The 20,078-nt window shown below is 33.8% G+C and overlaps 1 protein-coding gene across 7 annotated transcripts in view; it reads left to right on the top strand.

The window, feature by feature from the left end:
- The window catches only part of GPHN (gephyrin), a 617,632-nt gene that overhangs the window by 423,219 nt on the left and 174,335 nt on the right, over positions 1 to 20,078 (top strand). For all 7 annotated transcript variants that reach the window (XM_060140985.1, XM_060140957.1, XM_060140999.1 and 4 more), the window contains one exon: positions 18,898 to 18,940. In XM_060140985.1, the coding sequence (XP_059996968.1) occupies positions 18,898 to 18,940 (43 nt within the window). The remainder of the gene's footprint in view (positions 1 to 18,897; positions 18,941 to 20,078) is intronic.

The raw sequence follows: 20,078 nt of genomic DNA, 5'->3' as shown, positions 1-20,078 counted from the left end.
TTTGACCTTTTTCAGGGGAGAAGGGCAGAGGAAGGACAAGAGACCTTCTTGCTTTCGCCATCTTCTCATACTTCTTCAGTTTTATTCAGTATGCAAGATGCCATGTTTTTGGGTAGCACATCCTGAATCCCATCATTATATTATCCTTAAATTCCATTATATGCCATACTCTACAGACAGTCACCAACTTATAAGTGGGGCAAAGCAGTTTCCAAAGAAAACAACTTTATAACTGGTTACCAGATTCCTAGGCTTGTTCTCAAAAGTTTATATAACCCTTAATAAGCTGAAATGGTGCTACAGTTTAACTGAATTGAGGGTCAAATAGACATATATGGATTAATGTAGGAATCTATGTACTATATGTAACATTATTTCTTGGGAAAATGCTTTTTAACCTCTAACAGAATCCAACTTACTCCAAAGTATTTTTACCCTGGCAAATTCTGAATGGCAACAGGATCTTACATTCTGTTTTCTTCTTCCAACAGCTCAGATAGAACATCTTCTTTAAAATACTGATTGTAGTGGAAGGTAAAGCGGGAGGGAAACTGGCAGTTTGGGGCAAGGACTTCTCCACAGCACCATCAGTCGGTGTTTGTTGAATGAATTTATAAATGGAATGTTTATATGAAGGGGTTATGCCTATATACTTAAGTTTCAATAAGCTTTCTATAGTATGGTATTATTATTTTCTAATTCCTCTTTCTAGTGAATGCTGATTTTTCTGACTTATTAAATGCCTTCTGTGTCCTTAGTATCTTGTAAACAAGATATAGGTCTTTGAGCCAGCTGAGCAAAGTAAAACAAACATATGACTGTGAATTAAAAGAGGTGATTTCTACTGCGTGGTCTGTTCATGAGAAAACTAATATATCATGAATGTAGCAAACAGGATTTTTAATCCTGTTAAGATATTAATGGTATAATTTTAAAGGAACTGGACTTTGAGTATCCTGTATCCATTTTGCTTTCTACATGAAAGTTCAGTCAGAGTGCCAAATGCAGATAAAAAACATACTTAGAGCTTGAAAGTCTATAATGCATCTTGATGCCCTGAATTAATGTAAAAATCGGATTTGATATGATAGTTATTTTTACTTGATTGTTTATGCTTCCAGGATTATTGCAGACCCTACCAGTAGGTCACAATTAGTCATCTAGTGTCTGTTGAACATCTACACTGCAGAGTAGATATTACCATATTAAGTATATAGAGAACATAGCAAAAATTAAATATGGGGCCTCACTTAAGGATTTTACAAATTGGAATATTGTCTTTTTTTAAATCGTATTCTATGTATTCAGGCTGTGGTGTTTGAAAATATTACTAGAAAAAAATGCCTTTGGCTTGAAAATTAAAGCTCTTCAGTGTTAGCATCAAAAAAAATCCATAGGGAAATTATCATTTTGAGGTCCTGTGTTTACAAAATAGTCATGGGGGAATTACTCAAAAATTTACGAAGTTATCAGTAAGTCCCAAAAAGGAACTTGCATAGGGTAGATTTTCCTAGAATAGTTTTGAGTTCTTGGGATCTTATTTTATAACTTTAAAAATGCCATATTTCTTTAGGCCACACAGAGATGGTGTCAGTTATTCTAAATTGGTGGTAGGTCTTATTTAATTCATTTGCCAAGTATGCACCTCTTTGGAAAAGAGAAATAAAAGCAAAGCATGATATTACATTTTATTTCCATTGCTTATGGCAAATTTTCACCCCTTAAATGCTCTCCTGTGCTCTGCTAAGCTATCTGACACATTGGAGTGGTATAGGAAGACAGAGGACTCCAGTAAACATTATAAGTCAGGATGAATAGCATATGCAAAGGAGATGTCGTTTATGAAAAGGAATTTGATATGTTTTTTTAAGTCTACTCAATTGAATTTAAGGGCATGTTTTGAATCCTGTGGAATCCGTTGTGATCATACTGATAGTCTTTCGCGTGTATTTTAGGCACTTACCTGTGTTATCTAGTAACACCCTATTTTACAATTGCAGCTATCATTCTCCAAAGTAGATTAATCTATAATATTCACAGTCTTGTTAATCCTATGTGTATTATGTCTATTATTCAAGAGTTTTTTAATGGTATTCTTTTGTCTTTTCACAGCATCTCTCATTAAGATAGAGTTTTCATTTTATTCTCATTTTTAACAAGAATTACATAATTTGGAATTACAAAGAACTGTTGAGGGTTTTTCCACAAGGCACCCTATCATCATCAGTAGGCTAAGCTAGAAATAAAAATGGATAATGTATGGTAATACTCTTTCCATTAGCTTTTAGAAGTTCAGCTTGTGTAATTACATGTATATAATGTCAGAGTATTTCATAGGTATGCACATTTATCATATTCACTTACTTCTCTTCAGCGTAAGTATTTCAGGAACCCAGATTCATGTTTTGTTTTTCAGTGAGGTATATTTTTTTATCCATGAATAAGTATCAATGCATTGGATGATAAATTGTAATCACATACAGCTTTTTAAATATATGTGCTTATTAACATTTATGAATCTACCTTTTAAAGTGCTTTTGACTTAGTTTCCATGTGACTTATGTTATGAAACATAGTAATGTTATTATATAAAATAACATTATTTTTAATATAACACATCTCGATGTGTATTATGAATAGGAAAACTAGAATGGCATAAATCCCTTGGAATTGAGTGGGGAGAAAAAGTAGGTATGTTGGTACTCAAATGTTTTACGTTATAAGAAATTAAAAAAAAAAAAGAAACAGAGAAGTGGGGGGCAAGGGGAAGGGAAGAAAGGGAGAGATGGAAAAAGGAAACAAGCCCTAGTTTTTCATTCCCTTTTCTGCCTCAATATTTTAAAAATCGGTCACTTATTCTAACTTTCCCATATTAAATAGTTGCAGAGCATAAGGAACAACTTATAGAACAAGGTGATTTCAGAAAGACCTTAAAGATATTTTTAGATTCATGTTCTATGAAACCCTGAATGGAATTCAGATTCATATGGACTTTTATAGCCATAGCTTTCAATTATATTAGCAATTTTCCTTGTTCTATTTCTGAGTCTGCCTTAGGATAAGAAAAGAAGGGTCTATTTTTGAAATTTTGTCCTTGCCATTCTGCAGTCAGTATTGCCTACAGTCATAAAAATCAGGCTTGCTGCTTTTTTTTTCCCCCTCTCTGGCAACTTGCTGCTATCCCAGCACACAGCTATTAAATCCAATTCTGTTTGGGCTGCCATGCCTGACTGTTCTTGTTGAGAAGCATGGCATGAACTAATGCATGGCTCTTTGAGAATGCTGCTGTGTATATCTGCACTGAAAGAAAACTTCTGTAGCAATCTAGCCCTTTGAATTTAGTATTAAAGCTGCAGTAATTAACGATGAGCTCCTGTACAGTGCTTGACAGAGAAGGGAATTCCCCAGGAATAAAAGTGGAAACTGAAGGAAAAAATGATCTTTTGCAGTCAGATGCTGCTAAATTAGTCGTTGGTACTTCTCATCTGAGGAGGTAGGCATCCTTTCAGAGCATGCACATGAGTGAGAGAGTAGGAAAGAGATAAAAGGATGCCATTGAGACCTGAAAGAGGTTGTATAAGGAAATGTTGGGTCAATTCTTAATCTCAAGTATTTGGTTCAAGAGTCTGAAGTAGTTTGGGTGAAAACGAGACTGGTTTTAATTATCTTGCCACGAGATTTCACAGCCTAATCATCCAGCATTAAATATATTGAACATGACTTAACTCCTTCATACCATGACAGTTTCAAGCTGTTTTTGTAAACAACCTTATAATTGCCTTCAGTATTTTAATTAGGAGCATTGGTTTAATGATCAAGTGATCAGCACCCTTTATTAGTTCCGTTAAGCATTTGTCTTGTTTCATGTATACATTTTTTCTTTACTAGAAAATAAACTAGACACTATTTTTCCAAGTGAAATAAACCTTCCTTTTTTCCTTTCATATTACAATTTGATCTTGAAAAGATGGGAAGCAAGCAAATGGTCCTGAAATTGGGCATTTAATCTTTATATTCCTAAACAATTTTTCTGGGCATGAATTATTAAGTTTTACCTAATTTATATCAGGATGTTCTCAAATAAATGTAAGTACAGAAATTGAACCATGCAACAGTCAATTACTCCAACCTTGATATGTAGGTTAATGAAGTTTGAACAAACAAAAAATGTTGTATGACCAGAAGTTCAGAATCATCTAAATCGCCTCCTTTAGCTCATTTCCCTTTATACATAACAAGTTTATCTGTAATCTCCCCAGTTCATCTGTTTTAGAGCCATGTAGCACAGTTCAGGAGTTCAAAGGACAAGTCAAAATAATATTGGGTTATTTGTTCAACCTTAACTGCCACCATATAGCAAGGATCTCTGTAGCCATTCTCACTATTACAGGTCAGTGATAGTAGCATTTCTGAAGCGTTCATTTAGGTACCACTCTTTCAGTCCACCTATATCACTATCCTTTCACTTGCAATTATCTGTCTTTCAGCATAACTGACCTCTGTTTCAAGGCTTTGGTCTGAAATATTCTCCAGCTAGAGTTACCTACTTGGGCTTTGCTTTACTGAGTCATTTATCCTGGTGGATGTAGTCATACTGTGTCATTGTTTTAAGTTGTGTTTGAAATCACTTTGGTTTCCTTTTAAATATCCCATCCACAAAGAGAAATTTTGCTACTGCTCTTAAGATTAGTCATGATGGGGCTTCCCTGGTGGCGCAGTGGTTGAGAGTCCGCCTGCCGATGCAGGGGACACGGGTTCATGCCCTGGTCCAGGAAGATCCCACATGCCGCGGAGCGGCTAGGCCCGTGAGCCACGGCCTCTGATCCTGCGCGTTCGGAGCCTGTGCTCCTTAACGGTAGAGGCCACAACAGTGAGAGGCCCACATGCAGCCAAAAAAAAAAAAAAAAAAAAAAAGATTAGTCATGATGTGTTTCAAAATACCTATTTTTTTTCTTACACACACACTTTTTTAAATTTTATAAGCTATGACTTTTGATTTTAAAAGACAGTTTCAGAGCAGGGATGATATTGGTGTTGTTAAGGTCTGCCGTGTGTTTTGAAGGTTGACGTAAGAAGTGTGAAGAGGAGAATAATCTATACAAATCCTCGTTCCCTTATTTATTACCTCATTTACATTCATCCACCTTCCTAACGCAGTTGCCTACACTTCACTCTTTTCTGTGCTGCTTTCCCCTTTCCTTGTGTGTGTTTTATAATAGAAATTACCTGCCTTTATCTAGCTGTTTCTTGTTTTCCTTTCCATTTTCAGTGAAAACCCATCTCAGCCACTGAGAATTAGAGTATGAACCTTAATGATTGTTGTTAAAATGAATATGTGTATCTCATTTTGCTATAAAGGGACAAAATGAGATGAACATACCTGCTTTAGTGTTTAAATATGGTGACCCAACCATATACTGTGCCTCAATTCTAGGCCAACTAGTTCACAGCAATCTAGGAGAGGTAATCTGGATGAAACTAGCATAAATGAATTAGATATAACATCTCTACAGGTAAAATTTCTAAGTCTAAAATACAGTGATCCTGTGAAAAGACTATAAAGTATTTATGTGCCTTTTTCAGCTTAGATGAGTGAAAACATAATGCTAATGAGTCCAGGTTTACAATTTATAAAACCAGTTAGCTTCACAGCTGTTCTATGATTATAGACTCTAAACTAATCCTAAGTATCTTATTGCAGATATGTATGCAGAGGAAGGACTGAGGAAGTATGTGTTGATGGCTCAAAATAAACCTATCAGCAATTGACTGAGACTGACTTGAACAAATATTATAATGGTCAATCTATATTATACTAAAAGGTTTGAATTTTAGAATTTTTTAAAAAATCAAATGTCTATCATTTTCTATGACAGTTTCTATTTTCTTTTCATTTTCAATGACTCTTGTCTTGTTTTTCACTTGTTCAGTAAAGAATATAGATAAGCAAAGAGGGAGGAAAAATCACCCATGAACTCTCCCATGTTAATTGCTATTAACATTTAACAGAAAGAAATAACATGGATGGTGAGCTGAAGAAAAGAGAGGAGAAAGTAGGGAGTTCTAAAGAGACAGTAGAGTAAATAAGCAATAAAGGAGCATGTATACAAGGAAGAATTATTATTTAAGAATTCCCTATGTGGAAAAATTTTAAGAACAGCTAGTAAATAAGAGATTTAAGAGTTGGAAAGCTCTGATGGATGCATTTCTGTGGAGTTTTGAGTTGATTGTGATTGTATTCCTCATGTAACAACTGAGCAATGCAAGGCACAGCAAAGCTACCTGAAGCAATCCTGAGAAGGGTTGAGGGAGTAAACTGGCTAATGGTGTAACTATCAAGGACAGTGGTTGCAATTTAACAGCATTCTCAGTACAGTGTATACTTAGTAAAGAGAAAAAAAATGATGAAAAATATTTGGGTTGAAATCATTGGCATTGGATATTTTTAGAATAAAGAGGGCAAGAGGGTATCCAGATGATCCCAAATTCTAAATGTAAGAAACCTAAGCCAAAGGATTTGAGTATGGACAGCATCATGTCAATGTCCTTTGGTAAATCAGTCCCCTTTTTTCTTTTTTTTTTTTTTTTTACAGTTCTCATTTTTTAATGAAATATTTCAAATATATAGTAAAGAATATAGCTGACAAACACCCATACACTGACTACCTTGATTTAATAAATATTAAGGTTCTCTTTCCCTTAGGAATTTTTCATGACTGAATCTTGACAAGGTAAGGTTTATATTCAAACTGAGTTTTCACTGAACTTGGGTGAAAAAGAAAACTACAAAAATGCGTGTGTATTAAGACTTGGAAGTTATATTTTTCAAGTCAGATTTTAAAAAGAATGCAAAAAAAAAAAAGAATGCAAATTTCATATAAATTCCATTTTTTCAATGTAGTAAACTTATTTTAATATTACAATCAACACAAAAACTGAAGTCCATTTAAAAGGGACTACAGTAGGTATTTCATATAATCTTATAAGGCAAAGTTATACACTAGGGGCAGAGGTATCTAAAACTAAACTAAACAAAACTAGAACTCAATTAATAGACATAAATTCTATTAATAGGTACTCCCAGGTCAAAAAGTTATCAGGTAAAATTGTGAAAGACTTTGAAATAAATGAAAATGATTATTGGCTGTCTTATCTAGGGCATCCTTCTGAGTCATCTCCTTCTTTTACCATCTGAGCTATTGTACAAAATTAAATTGTAGTATATGAATAGTAATGTAAATGATCCTAATCCAAAGAAATGCACATTGTGTCCAGTTGGAAATACAATTGATTTTTGCTCAGTTAATCTGAAAATTCATTTCAACATTCCTGATGGCCCATATATGTGTGTTTTTTTGATTCTCTTTTGAACCAATTAAAACATCTTCCTGGTTCTCTCATTAATTAACACTTTAGACAAAATCTTTAACACATGTTCATTTTATATTTGTATGAGAGTCATGAGTTTATCTTTTAAAAAAAATAATAACTTTTAATAGTTATGCCTTCTCTGTAAGCCAAAAGTTCTGTTTTAATGACAGTGGATTTTTCTGCCTTTCCTTTGATTAAGCCTAGACATCCAAAACTTGAGAATTCAGAGAAAATGGAAAGGATATGTATAATATAAACAGGAGTCTAACAATAATATCAAACTATATCTGTTAACTGTTTACTTGGTTAGGTCATGAGAGACTTGATTGACAATATAATATACACCACACATGGCTGCAATATAAGGCTTCAGAAAACTTAGCTCATATCTCCAGGCCTCACGGGAACTGCCTAAACATTTTCTAAATCATTGCTACGTACTAATATGTTTTAGAAATGTCTTTGCCTTCATACATCTTCCATGTGCCTTACGAATGCTAATTAAGCATTTAGAGAAATAAAAGTCACAACTTTTTAAACCAATGCTGTGTTTAAAAAGAAACAAGAGGCCCAAAATGGAGTCACTTGTGCTAAACCCTACATCAGCAAACCAAGACTTAACACTTAACCTAATTGCAGTTTCAGCCTCTCCCAGGAATGTAACCTTTAACTAGTCAATCTAGGGTTTCCTGGCCAGCACTGGTGAGGCAATCCACCTGATAGACACTTGCCTTCCCCCACCCCCCTCCACCACCCTCAAGGAAGTTAGCCTAGCCTAAAATATTTCTTTCTTTGTTTACGACTTCCTTGTCTTACTGCCTTTCTGCCTTCAAAAACCTTCCATTTTGTACAGCTTCTCAGAGCTCCTAACTAATTACTAGGTGGGATGATGCTTGATTCATGGAATGTTGAAAAAAGTCAAGTAGATCGTCAAATTTTCTCACTTGTATTTTGTTTTTTAACAACTGCAATACAACAGCCTTTGATTTAGAAAAGAGAACAATGCAGCCATACTCTTACATGGTATATTACACTCAGTAGAAATAGTAGGTTTTTTGGTTTGTTTTAATGAGTAAGTGATATGACATGACATTTAAGAATGTGTAGAGGAAGCAAATAATTTTTCATGTACCTTTCTGAGTTCTTGGCTGAGACACCTATGATAAAAGAGTAACGAGAGGAAAACAAAAGTTTGTTAACATGTATACCTCATGTTTACTTGGGAGCTACCAGGAAAAGATGAGTAACTCCCTAAGATAGCCTAAACTACCGGTTTAAATGTCATCCTCAACTAAAGACAAATGAAAGGTGGGGGCAGTAAGGCCAGTTACAGAGAGGTTCCCAGGAAAAGCACAGCAAACAAGAATAAGGTTTGTTATATAGATTAAATTGGTGCCTTCTCCATTGACAAGATTTATCTTGTGATTTAAGAGTCATCGTTCTTCTTCCAAGTCCAGAGGACTGAGACCCCAGTATAAATGGAAATTTATTTCATAAGTGTGAATTTCCCTTACAAAAGGGTAACTTCTACTCTGTTTTCAGAGCCTCTTTTATGTCTGCTCTTTCTCAAAATAATCTTTATGCCAAAGAGGCACATTTCTGCTACCACTCAAGGAAAACCAAGGAGAATATTAAATCTAGTTAAAAACTCAGCATTTCAAAACTCATATTTAATGAAAACGAAGGTGATTTTCTTCTAAGAATGTCAGAAAATGATAATAATTACAAGTGCTCAATAATTCAGGTTTTTATATTATTGACTGTATCTATTAGGCTTTATTTCATAAGATATATTTGTGTTTTTTTTAAACTTTCTATTCAAATACTTATCTAAACTAATCTTACTTGATCTTATTTATGAGAGCTGTCAAAATCATGAAAGAAATTAGACAACATTCTTTATTACAGATCTAGAGTATCATCCAAACAGAGAATGGTAATAGTATTGATAACAACAGCAAACACAGTATTAGTTAATACTCATACACTGTTCACTCTGGGCCAGATATTCATCTAAGCAAACACTTTATGTATGTTATCTCATTTTCTTCACAACAACCCTATAAGTTAATTATTGGTATTATTCTCATTTTATACATAAGAAGACACAGAGAGATTATGACTTATCCAGTTTCAACAACTAATAATGATAGAATCAAGATTGAAATCCAGTTTGGCTCCAGAGTGCTACTCCCCAAACTGCCTTCCATTATATCATTTTTTCTTCATTCCTGCATTCACATACCTATTCTTAATGGTTTTCATTGCTAAGAGAAATAGTCAGGAGCAAAAAGTCAATGAAAGTTCAAGGTCTAATTAGGAATACAGTGCTTGCCATTGGTAGGTTAGAGAGATAAGATCATCTACTAGTGTACAGAGAAATGGATTTAGAAGTCAAGAGGGCTGAGTTCCGTTACTACTTTACTGTGTGATCTAAAGCCAGTAACAATCCTTGCTTTCTCATCTCTAGAATGGATATAAATTTCTCTTTAAAATAATCGGTTATTCATCTGAAAATTGAGAAATTGTGTCATCAATAATTGAAAATCCCTACTAGTCAAAAAATTTTATTTAGGTTTGTTATATATATATAATTTATATATATACATATATATATAATTAGGTAGTTGTATTTTCCTCATGTTTATCATGATCAACATTAAAATTCTCAGAACAAAAATCAACTCACAAATATTGTTGGTACCAAGGGAAGACCAACCTAGGACTTTCAAATTTTTTGGAGGTCATTGAGAGTGACTCAATTTAGAATTAAAGCTTTAAATAGGAAATACATTAAGAATATTCACGATTGATGTTCAAATTATATTCCCTTGAGTCATAGTGTGATCAGTTCTATTCTTAGATATGTTCTACATATTATAGTATTCTCTTTGAGAATAAGGAACTCACCATGTTACCTATAAAGCAGCATAAATAGGCTTTTCATTTTTAATGGTAATTATTCACTTCACCAGCTGTGTAACCTGCCATAGTTCAGCTTCTTTTAGAAGAGGTTAATACTGAAAAAAGAGAAATTCTTCACATTTACCTAGGACTTAGGAAAGCTAAGTGGAATTTAAGACAGTAGTAATTCAAGTGGTGGTGGGAAAACATTTAAGAATGGTCCTCTGGAAAAGATGTGTAAAATTATGTTGCTTATAAATATTGTCTGTGTGCCTGCAAAGATTTATGTTATACTTAGATAATAGCATTGTTGCTCTCTACCTGTGGTCAAGGTATGACTGAGTTCAAAGAATATTAATTAATGATACACATTTATCCACACACATGTATGTGTGTGTGTGTGTGTGTGTGTGTGTGTGTGTGTGTGTGTAAGTTCACCTTTGGTTAGAGAGTTTGAAATGTGATGACAGTTAAATGATTATTCCATTTAATTAATTATCTAAACCAATTGGAAAAGAACAAGTAAAGCAGAATTTTTTTTTTTAAGTCTGAGGTCTTTATAACTTTTTAAAAGCCATGTATCTTTTTTGTTTCTGAGATGGTCTGTCTATTAAATGGGCAGTTGCTTAATTCAGTGACCAATATATAATTTTCTCAAAAAGAGAAGGGCTTCTTTTATATGTGGTTTGATAAAGGGCAGCAGACGGAGGTGTTAAAGATTTCTTACAGCAACAAAATCCTAGAGATAAAAGGAAGCTTAAAAGTTATCTAGTTCAGAGTTTTTTTTAACCTTTTTGCTCCCATAGACCCATTTGCGAATCTGGCAAAGCCTACAGACTCTCTTTCAGAAAAATGTTTTAAATATATATAAAATAAAATACATAAGATTACCAAAAAAACTAAATTGAAATCATTAGCAAAATATCTATTACAAATTATGATATAATAATACTGCCTTTTTAAAAACACATCAAATAACAAAATTTAGCAGCAAATCATTAGACTACTGTAATTTGAAATCCTGGTGAACATACACAATATTTTTAAATATCCATAATAATTTGAAGCAATAGATTCTGCTATTACTATAATTTGTCACCTAAGCTCATAATGAAAGAAAATAGTAAAATTTAATTAGGTTGGTGAATATAAAAATGATAATTTTTTTCTCCATCACAGTAAATGGACCCCTCATTTTTATCCACAGGTTCTCTCAAGGGGTCCATCAACCTCAGTTGAAACCCCCGAAAACATCCTCATTTTGCAGATAAAGAAACTAAGTCCCATGGAAGTGAGATAACTTGACTAAAATCATACAACACAGAATTAGATTAACCCTTGCAGTGGTAACCTCACACCTTAACTCAGCCTTTTTTGAAGATTCAGTCTAGAAATTGGCAATTATAGTCTTCTGTTTGTCCCTGATTTATGGCATGATCTGGAACAAATTCTTTATTCTCATTGTGCCTCAGATTCTACCTATATAAAATGTAGGTGACTTAAAATGTACGTAAGGATAATAATAATGACTTAGATTTGTATTGCTCTTTTTCATTTACAATAGTTTTTACATATATTATCCTGCTTAATTTTCCTCATTTTATGGATAAGGAAATTAAAACTCCAGGATGTTGAATGTCGTCTAAGGTTCTAAAGATCAGAAAAGGAAAAACCAGTATCAGAAACCATACCACTGGACTCCAAAGAACATTCCTTTATCATGCTGCCTTTCACGTTATAAATAAAACTCTGATTTCAGTCACATATGTATTGTGATATCATAAACACAAATTAAACACAAATAAGTGGTCATTGGGCTCAGATGAGCCAAATACTTATATCCTACTTTATACAGATAAAGTGGTGAATGAATAGAACTATGGAACGGAGCTTTTCTAGACCAAGTCTCCATTTTTGCAATAAGAAGTGAGAAGAGAAAGAAATAGAATTTAAGAGTCTAAGATTGTAGAGTTGTTGGCTTAATGTTGTTTAAATCAATCCTTTCTTTCCTTCTCTTTCAAGGTAGGCTAAAGAGGCAAGTAATCTGAGTAAATGCCAATGAGGTCATTTTTCTCTATTCTCTTAAGTTTTACTTTTATGAGTTAATGGTATTCAGTGAAGTTTGTTCTTTCAGAGACAGATTACTCTTAAATAAGTTTAATAAGGTAGAGAAATTAAAGTCAAAAGGGCCATGATACATCAAATATCTCTGTCATTCAAGTGACCCTGACCTATGAGATACAGAACATTCTGTTCTCTCAGAGAAATCTTCTTAACCTGACCTAAAACCTGTGGTATAGAATAACCTTTATTGGACTCCAAATGTCACTATTTGATTAACCTTAAGCAGTATTAATAGTAATTTGTTTTCCAAATTCTTATAATCATTCTATAGGGTATTCAGATATTTCTTTGCTATAATCCACATACTTTTCATATTGTATCTCTCAATATTACCTGATCCAAATAAATTAAAAACATTTTAAGATAGTACAGGAATAGCTATGATCATACTTATACTATAAATAATAAATTTGAATCTGCTGAGATTAAAAAAAACTATAATTACTACAAAAATAAACACATTGAGATTTGACAAATGTTTATACAAAGCACTATATTTGACTTAGTTAGAAATATAAAGAGAATTAAAGTCATGGTCCTCTCCCTCCAAAAATAAACAGTATATTTGGGAACCTACATCAATAATTGAAATGTGAGTAACTATGAGAACTCTTAAAGTAGAAGTTCAGTTAAGAGGCTTTAAGAATTTAGGTATACCCTAAAACTAGATTGTGGTGATGGTTGGACAGCCATATAAATCTATTGAAAGCTATCAAATGTGTACTTAAAATATGTGAATTTTATAGTATGTAAATTGTTTCTCAGTAAGGCTGTTAAAAGAGTTCAGGGAAAGAAGAGATTATTTCTGGTTGAGGAACTTGGGGAATATTTTTTGCCCCAAATACAATTTAAGCTGTATCTTAAAGGACAAGTAGTATTTGGATCAGAAAATAAGCAACAGAGTATTCTAGAAAGAGGAAATAGCTTGTCTAAGGTCTAAAAGCTCAGGAGTACAAGAAATATGCTAGAGGAGCTAGTTCAGACTTTGCTCCATGACTTAGATTATATGGCTTTCATTCCTACCAGTACATGTGGCCGTATGGCTATGACATTTCCAAAAAGTTTTGGTCAATCCCTATTGAGAAAAACATATAACTGTACATGGATATTTTTTCTTTCCATCAAAAATAAGAACTTGCCTCCATTTTGAGCTGATGAGAAAGTTATAATGAGGAGTGTGTATAATTCAGAATGTTTCACAGCTGTCAGTGGCTCCACTGATCATAACAACCACTGACATTTGTTTCCGTCTTTATAGCTTAAAATCACTGATACATACATTATTTCCTTTGAGCCCGTAACAGTCTTTATTTTACCGATGAAGAAAGTAAGATTAAAGCAGGATCCAGAGCCTAAAATAATAAAGACATGCTAAAGTAAAGATCAAGATATTCTGGCCTGCTAAGAATAGGATGAGGGAGAGAAAATGGTAATATAAGTAAATGATCTTTAAACAATTAAAAATCTGCTAACTAAATTGCATGCCACACATGAATCAAAACCCATCTCATACAAAAAATAAAACAGATAAAGTTAACTACTGTCATCAATAATAGGAATCCAAAGTTGACATTTTTTCTAATAAGCTGATAAAACCCTCTTATTGACTGGAACAGCCCATGTTAAAATAAGATTTATCAACAGTAAAGAAAAGTACATAGGGAGCTTAATAACAATTTCTAAATAGGTAGTCATTTTTGTTATTTGCTTTTTAAAATTTAAACATTAAAATTTAAAGCAAACCACTGACATAGAGTTTCTCGGATTATATAAGTAAGCATATATACAGAAGCTTAATTTTTAATTTAAAATGTAACTGCCAACCAGTAAAATCATGTTAAAAATAGAGAGGGCTTTCATAATGTCCATCAAAGAAGATGACTTTTGTTCTTGACTTTGACACCATCTGACCAACTGCTCAGAAATTTTAAATATGAGCCATATTGTATAGATTTATTCCAAATTTTTACAAGGAAAAAGAATACAAATTAACCCAGTGAGCAGCAAAATAGAGGCAGTTTTTATGAAATCTGAGTTGTGTTAACGTGCAATCAAATGTAATCTCCATTTTAATATTTACACATCTTTATATTGTTATGAACCTATTCTTGACATGGGTTTTATTTTGTTTCTCTCCTCCCTCACTTCTGTGAAATGCAGAAGGGAAAAGATATTTGTTATTCACATATTTGTACCCCACTAACTGGTGTTACACATCTGGCTTCCACTGGAGAGCCCCTGACATCGCAGGGAACGGTGATCAAAATTCCACACACTAGCTTCAAGCTGGGGGCTCGTAGCTATTGCAGCATTGAAGGGGGTATTTTCCTGGCTTCTTTAAAATAAGCATGGTGATGGGATGGTTTAAGGGAAGAACACCTCTCAAATCACATGACCACTGCTGTGCTTCCGTGTGTCCTGCTTTCTTCATAACAGCTTGGCACTACATTCTTTCTCTGTATCTTAGTGGGCTTTTGTGTGTACAAGTGGGATGGGGGCTGGGTGTGGGGGCTTTCAGTGGATGCTTACACATTATGCATGCATCTTTCAATGTTAGAGTGATGTGCCTTCCCTTATGTGTCACAGATTATGGTCACAGATTAAATCTTCTGTGTTCCTGAGAGATTGGGCTGTCTCTCTCTTATTGGTGTGAGATTCATGTGTTTTGATGTTTACACCCTCAAATGTTCTTCATGTTGCATTAAACATAAGTTGAAATGTTTTCCCATAAGAGTTAGCTTTTCATGTTGGGCTGAAAAAGTCTTCATTTCTGTGTAGCAATTCATGTTATTATAACCTATGGCTTTCAATTGTACCTCCCATAATGAAGAGCTGACTTTAAACACTGTGCTATTCTTGTTAAGACCTAAGCATAAGGTAAGTCACTTCTCTAACTGTATCTAAAGATTGTGGTTGTTTGTTAAAGTTTTCTCAGCTTTGTTTAAAGCATTTTCACTTTTTTTCCTTACTGTTTATTACGTGCTCTCCCTCCTTTTGTTTTCTGTTTCATTGCTTAAGATGTCTTAATGGACAATGTGATCTTCAGCAAAAATTATACATGTAAACACATGTTGAAATGAATTAAATGAATTATTTAATGTCTGAAAGCAGTCTTGATTAGTAAATGAATACCTTCATTTTCAGTAAGTCTCTTGTGTTTTTTATTTCCTCCATTGACTTTAATATACTGTTTCTACACATGATTTTAGCTTTGATTTCAGTTGAAAGGGGAATTAATTGTCAATACTATAAATGTTATCTTAGTAAAATAACATAATCCAGTAGAATAAAGTAACAGATCATCCAACACCATACTTTTCATTTTTAATCCCTGACAAATTGGGTAAGATAAAGAAAAACAACAGCAAATCATAAAACTTGAAACAGACCTGTGTTACCTTTTTTATAGTCCATATTGTGAGAACAATAGTTGTTTCTCAACTTTATTCTTTCAAGTAAATCCCATTACATTGTGAGCTAGGCAAAGTCTTCATATTGGGATTTTATTAAATTAAGTCAGTATTATAATGATGACAAGTTTCATGGTACAGAAAAGGGCATCCACTGCACACATAAGTATTAAAATGTTTTAAATTAATTTTCTCAATTTTTTAATGTATACTCAAAATCACTACAGTAAAGAAGTTCATTTAATCATTGATTTTTAAAAGTGATTTCCCTCAAATCTGGGTCAAATAGCCAAGGTAATGTAAATGAGAAGACATTGGTTATACTGATGTTGCCAATTTTTGAACCCAGATTCAGAATATTGAATTTTTCTCATCATCCAAATTTCTCTTCAAAACTGTTTGAAATATATCGTTCTAAACTGATGTGCCACAAAGCAAGACTTGGGTTTCTTTATTAAATTCATGCTATGAGGGACTTCCCTGGTGGCTCAGTGGTTAAGAATCCGCCTGCCAATCCAGGGGATGTGGGTTCAAGCCCTGGTCCGGCAAGATCCCACATGCCGCAGAGTGGCTAAGCCCATGTGCCACAACTACTGAGTCTGCGCTCTAGAGCCTGTGAGCCACAGCTACTGAGCCCATGTGCCAGAACTACTGAAGCCTGCGTGCCTAGAGCCCCTGCTCTGCAACAAGAGAAGCCACTGCAATGAGAAGCCCACACACCGCAACGAACAATAGCCCCTGCTTGCTGCAACTAGAGAAAAACCCTCACACAGCAACAAAGACCCAACGCAGCCAAAAATAAATTAAAAAGTAAATTAAGGGCTTCCCTGGTGGTGCAGTGGTTGAGAGTCCGCCTGCCGATGCAGGGGACACGGGTTCATGCCCCGGTCCGGGAAGATCCCATATGCTGCGGAGCGGCTGGGCCCATGAGCCATGGCCGCTGAGCCTGTGCTCCGCAACGGGAGAGGCCACAACAGTGAGAGGCCCGCATACCACAAAAAAAAAAAAAAAAAAAAAAAAAAAAAAGTAAATTAAAAAAAAAAACTACTTAAAAAAATTAATGCTATGAATAAATTTTTTGTTAAGTTTTAGGCCACCTAAGAAAGGGAGAGAGTGTTTTTTTTATTGTGGTTTTGATTTGGTTCGCTTTTTTTGGTAAAGCCAGCTAGTACTTCACCTCCATTTCCATTTAGACATTATATAAGTCTGTTGAAACATTTGATGAGACAATTTGAACTACTCATCTGAACTGCTCTGTTCATTGTAAATCTCTTGTTTCTATCCATACACTAGCTCCACTCTAGATTGGAAGGGCTTAAAGATGAACTCTGGAGGAATAGAGGATACGACTTAAGAGTAACTATTACTGATCAAAGGAGCTGCTTTCCATTCGCAAACGTTGCTTTGCGCTATGGGTTTGGCTCCTTCTGTTTCTACATCTTGTTGAAGACTTTCTTGACTTCCATTTGACTTCTTTGAATTCTGTTTTTGTCCTTCAACATTTTCCCCTTTCTTTTCCTTCTCTCTCCAGATTTTTCTCTCACTCTTTTGGCTATCTCCTGTGTTCTTTGAATCGTTTTTAAAATGTAGTTTATCTCTTTATTAAGCTAGTCTATTAATTTGTCTATTAGTGTTTGTTTCTTTTCTCCTTTAAGGCTGTAGTGATATAGTTAACACTTATTTTCATTCCATGGTATGCCAACTTGCTTGTTTCTTTTGCAGCAAGTTCATTAGTCATTCTTACCCTCTTGGTATGAATTTTCAATAAGAAATGGCAGAACATTCTGCATTTACATATTGTCCCCTTCTATAAGACCATACTTTCTTTTCTATCTACTAGATTTACCCTCCTCAAACCTCTCTTTTTTTCTTTTCCTTGCTCTCGTGTCTTCCTTACTGTATTATTTTCTTTAAGTAGTCATTAATTTCTTTCCCATTTGGTCCAGCATTGTTCTCCAATAAAACTTCGAGAAAAGAATATAAGAATATTATCTTACAGATTAGCTTCTTCATTCTAGTGTATTTAAAACCAATTAAACAATCTGGGCCAAAAGAGAATAACTTTAACATCTGGAATTATATTTCCTCTCTTTTTTTTTTTTTTGGTGTGTCTTGTGTGTATGTGATTTTTTTTATTGTTGTTGTTTCTTTAAACATTAACAATTGTTTTTTTCAGGGAAGGACAACCATTACCCACCCTAAGTTGCAACATTACTTTCATAATTTGTTTCATTACAATAGTAGACTGTGTTAAGCGATAGAAATTAATTTGCTGTGTATACCATTTGGGGCAAGCTGCTGGGGAGTGGGAAGAAGAGGTGTGGAGTTTCAATACAGTTGCCTCTGAAATCAACAAGTGTCAATGCCATCCAGCATGGCCCTTGAATTCATCAGTTTTGCAACGTGTAAAAGAATGTTCCACTTTGACCTGAAATATTTGAATCAGCATGAGTTTCTGATTGATAACTATATACACACTTAAGAACTGGCAAATAAATGACTTCAATTTCATTGATTTCCAATTGAAACATCTTTTATAACTAATATTATAATTATAATCAATTATTATAATCAGTAAATAACAAAGGTTATTAGACTCACATGTAAATATTGTATATGAAGATTTCTCTTTTCCCCTCATTAACATATGTAACTAAAAATGACTATCAGTGAACATTTGATTACAGCTTTATTACTTGAATTGCATTATTGTTTTAGTCAAGAGATAAGCACAGTATCTTTAATATTAAGCATCTGAATTCACAACTGAATATGTGGTAACTTGAATTTTTCCCCATATACTAATTTCCAATACACATCAATTTAAAAATGCCATTAGTTTTACCCTTGTCCCATGTACAATATTGTGCCCCCAATTTTTTTTCTAGAAATCAGTCCTTTCTTTAAGTAAGAAAAGGAAAAATTAAAAATATATGGAATAAGTGTAACATATTTTTATTAACATGTTTTTATATGTGAGATACATAAAGCCTTTGCTCCTAGACCTCAGGAGTTTGCCCATTAAATATACATATCTGGCTATCTCTGTTATGAGCCCTAAATTACTGAGTTTATGCTCTCTCTGCAGGTCCAGTCCAGGTGCAGCAGCAAGGAGAACATTCTCAGAGCCAGTGAGTATATCATTATTTCAGATGGACTACTGGATTAGAACTTGTGGTTCAACAAGAAGGAAAGCTAAAAATGACATTTTGGTGAAAGAATAAAGAAGAGCACTGGGGAAAGTTTATGTCAAGAATATGAATTTTAGAGCTTTTGCCTTCTAAAAATAACAGTATCAATATATTAATGAATATTTCCCTTATCACAATTGTTTTTGCAAGTCCTGACATCAGAACTTCGACAGCACTACTGGTTAGGGTAGTAATGAGCTCCTCTGTGACTCCAAGATGAGAACCCTCTTTAATTGCCCCACTGCCAAAAAGTTATTTGAAAACAGACTAACTGAAAATAATGTAATATAAATCCACTAAATGAATCTAAAAAAGAAAAAAAGGACCCCTAAGCAGGTACATCATAATCATTTCGTGAATATGAATTCCTAAAAGATGTTATCTTCACAGGCAGCATATTTCAGAACATAGTGCCCTAAACCAAAGATGAAGAAACCTTATTTTTCTGTTTTATCACCAATAACATTTGCATGGAAGTCATTTGACTTTGTGTATTATTCATTTTCTGACTTTGTGTATTATTCATTTTCCTATCTTATAAAAAGGAAAGATAAATAGCTTTTCCTTACCTGTATCCTTGAAATGATGTGACATCAAAGGTTGTGCCTTGAAAGCTTTGGGATTCTAAGAGAAAAGTGCTGTATAAATAGTAATTTTGTAGATATTGTTCTCTGTCACTTAATATTAATGGTATCACCCTATCTTCTTCCTGATCATTATCAAGAGAAGAAGTGCAGGAGGACCATACTGAAATGGGTCCTTACTTATACCACTGGGAGTTTTAGTAAATGGAATGATTTCTATTTACAGTAGAATGTCTGTATTATTTAACAATTTAAAAAGTACCTGGAGAACTTCAAATAGGTAAAATTTTGTTTCATTTTATTTTTTTTAATGTAAGATTTTCCCATTTCTGTGTTGTAAATCTGCTACCTTAGCTTGAAGACCTTGAGTTATTAGGCAAGCACACTTCAGTTTTTTGTCCAGGACCTTCATATTAGAGTTATATAAAAATAAATGCAAACAGGCATGTTTAACTTGTATACTTTTGTGAGTTTTCATAACATCTGACAGGCAT

The sequence above is a fragment of the Lagenorhynchus albirostris genome, chromosome 1 (assembly GCF_949774975.1).
Source record: "Lagenorhynchus albirostris chromosome 1, mLagAlb1.1, whole genome shotgun sequence".
In the NCBI taxonomy this organism is placed as follows: domain Eukaryota; kingdom Metazoa; phylum Chordata; class Mammalia; order Artiodactyla; family Delphinidae; genus Lagenorhynchus; species Lagenorhynchus albirostris.
Note: the sequence above shows the minus strand (reverse complement) of the source record. Positions and strands in the feature narration are given on the sequence as shown.